This window comes from Berghia stephanieae, chromosome 8 (assembly GCF_034508935.2).
Source record: "Berghia stephanieae isolate SIO BIC M18660-M18661 chromosome 8, UCSD_Bste_1.3, whole genome shotgun sequence".
NCBI classification, from domain to species: Eukaryota; Metazoa; Mollusca; class Gastropoda; order Nudibranchia; family Aeolidiidae; genus Berghia; species Berghia stephanieae.
This window is the reverse complement of record NC_088367.1, coordinates 50481696-50484195: the sequence shown is the minus strand read 5'-3', so window position 1 is coordinate 50484195 and position 2500 is coordinate 50481696. Positions and strand designations below refer to the sequence as shown.

The 2500-nt window shown below is 39.1% G+C and overlaps 1 protein-coding gene across 1 annotated transcript in view; it reads right to left on the bottom strand.

The window, feature by feature from the left end:
- LOC144978821 (farnesyl pyrophosphate synthase-like) overlaps positions 1–2500 on the bottom strand; it is a 50969-nt gene that overhangs the window by 44049 nt on the left and 4420 nt on the right. The window contains exons 3-4 of the mRNA XM_078925360.1: positions 1644–1778; positions 177–257 (exon numbers count right to left, since the gene is read on the bottom strand). Coding sequence (XP_078781486.1) covers positions 177–257; positions 1644–1778 — 216 coding nt within the window. The remainder of the gene's footprint in view (positions 1–176; positions 258–1643; positions 1779–2500) is intronic.

Here is a 2500-nt window from a genome sequence, read left to right as displayed (position 1 = left end):
ACCTGGTCGTTAACAGCGTTGTCTTTGTCCGAAAAATTGTAATATCGCTTAATAGGCGTTATGTCCCGTCCTACATATTAAATGTTGCTGTTGCCAGGGACCCCTTGTAAAGCGCTTTGAGCACATTTAGTGGATATTGCGCTATATAAAAGCTCAATTTGATTTAATTTACTTACATTTTTATACCAACACGGCATCCCTCTTCGTGTTAGAGATTTGTCCATGATGTCGTCAGTGACCAAGAAATATGCCTGGAACTGGATACAAGAAGTGGAACAAGTCAACATAAACAATGTTGCGAGCACCAAATCTTATAAATTAATCTTATATATAATAACGTGAAGTTGAATGTAAGCTTCAATTTAATTACAAAAACAGATCAAATGAACGTTTCGGGTTTCCCCTTTATCAACAAAACAGGATGATTGAAACACCATAGATGAATGAGATGATGTGGTAGTTAAGATGAATTAATGATATGGGTAATTGAGATTTGGTTTTTATCATATCTAATTACATAACCAAATCATATCATATGATATGAGATATGAGTTTCATCTTAACTACGCCACTACCACATCATCTCATTCATCTGTGGTATTACAATCATCCTGTTTTGTTGATAAAGGGGAAACCCGAAACGTTCATTTGATCTGTTTTTGTAATTATATTGAAGCTTACATTCAACTTCACGTTATTATTTATTTCTTCGAGCTTCGAGCAGCAACATTTACACTAAATTAATCTAAGTAAGGTTTCAAAATAAAGCCATTAATTTAATGCTAAGCGTTTAGTTAAAACATTCACAACATCTGTCAGCCAGATATTACATACCAATACACAAAACTATAGACAGAACAAAGTTGACGTCACTCAGCTCGTTGCTATTGTTTTTAGCCAGCCTTATTTTTAATGTGTTTAATAGACTATAAACGTTTAAGATCACACATAGTTTTGTGTGTTGGTACGCTATAACCCGGCTGGCGGAATTTGTGAGTAATTTAACTGAGCGCACAGCATAAATATATTGGTCTAAGAAAAATCCTTCTCTTATGGAAGGAACGAAATTGACGCCACTCAGCTCATTGTTATTATTTTTAGACAGCCATTTTTATTGATCAGACTACAAAGGTTCACCGTTACACACAGATTCCTCAATTTGATAGTTTGTATTTTGGGTACGTTTTTAGCCGGTGGATGTTGTGAGTATTTTACATAGCATAACTGTCTGCTTGGGTGATTGATTAGTTCTCACTAAAAATATATCATTCAGACATAAAAATTAAGGTGTTAATATGTTTCCTTAACGTTTTATAGTCCGATTCTCCTTAGAAGGCCCATCAGGTTGCCGTCATACAGGAGCTTGTGCGCTGCCATCACCCTGAAGGTGATACCAGCCTAGATCAGATCCTGCTGGAACAACTAAAGATGAGTAGCCAGACCAAGAATGATCCAAAATGGCGTCCAGACAAGGTTCTTCCTTCTCCTGGACCCACACCTCCAACTCAATGGTCCGATTGATAGAATTTAGTGAGAACAACTCATAAAATGGCTGGCTAAAAAAAAACAAACAATAGATATCAAAGGGCTGAGTGACGTCATTTTCTTTCCATCAACATCAACTTCCAAACAATTCAACTTACGAGTTCCACACACCAGCCCAAAATACGAGCGATTTTCAGGTTTTCCTCTGAAGGGTTTTTGTCGAAACGTTGATAGGATGAAACAACAGAAAGACCTCGGTTTTTCTTGCCATAGGGTACATTATACTCCAGCATCTAGAGGAATAGAGACACGTAAATAGGAAAATATTGTTAAATGTGAGCCATTGGTCAAAAAGGGATGCTAAAGTTAATAGCCATGGTTCGGCGGATCACACCTCTGAAGTCTACATACGAGCTTTTCGCTCCATGCTTTATTTAATTTTGGACTGACTGATGACATCATAGGTCTGATCCCCCAAAGTTAAATAAAACGTGGTACGCAAAGTTCGTATGGAGACTTCAGAGTTGTGATCCGTCGATCGTGAAAATCGGGACTTCAAAGTTTTCATTCCGCCGACCGTGAAAATCGGGACTTCAGAGTTTTTGATCCGCCGATCGTGACAATCGGGAATTCAGAGTTTTCATCCGCCGATCGTGAAAATCGGGACTTCAAAGTTTTCATCCGCCGATCGTGAAAATCGGGACTTCAAAGTTTTCATCCGCCGATCGTGAAAATCGGGACTTCAGAGTTTTGATCCGCCGATCGTGAAAATCGGGACGTCAGAGTTTTCATCCGCCGATCGTGAAAATCGGGACTTCAGAGATTTGATCGCCGATCGTGAAAATCGGGACTTCAGAGTTTTCATCCGCCGATCGTGAAAATCGGGACTTCAGAGTTTTGATCCGCCGATCGTGAAAATCGGGACTTCAGAGATTTGATCGCCGATCGTGAAAATCGGGACTTCAGAGATTTGATCCGCCGACCATCCATATGTAACACGCAGTCAAAAAGCGGT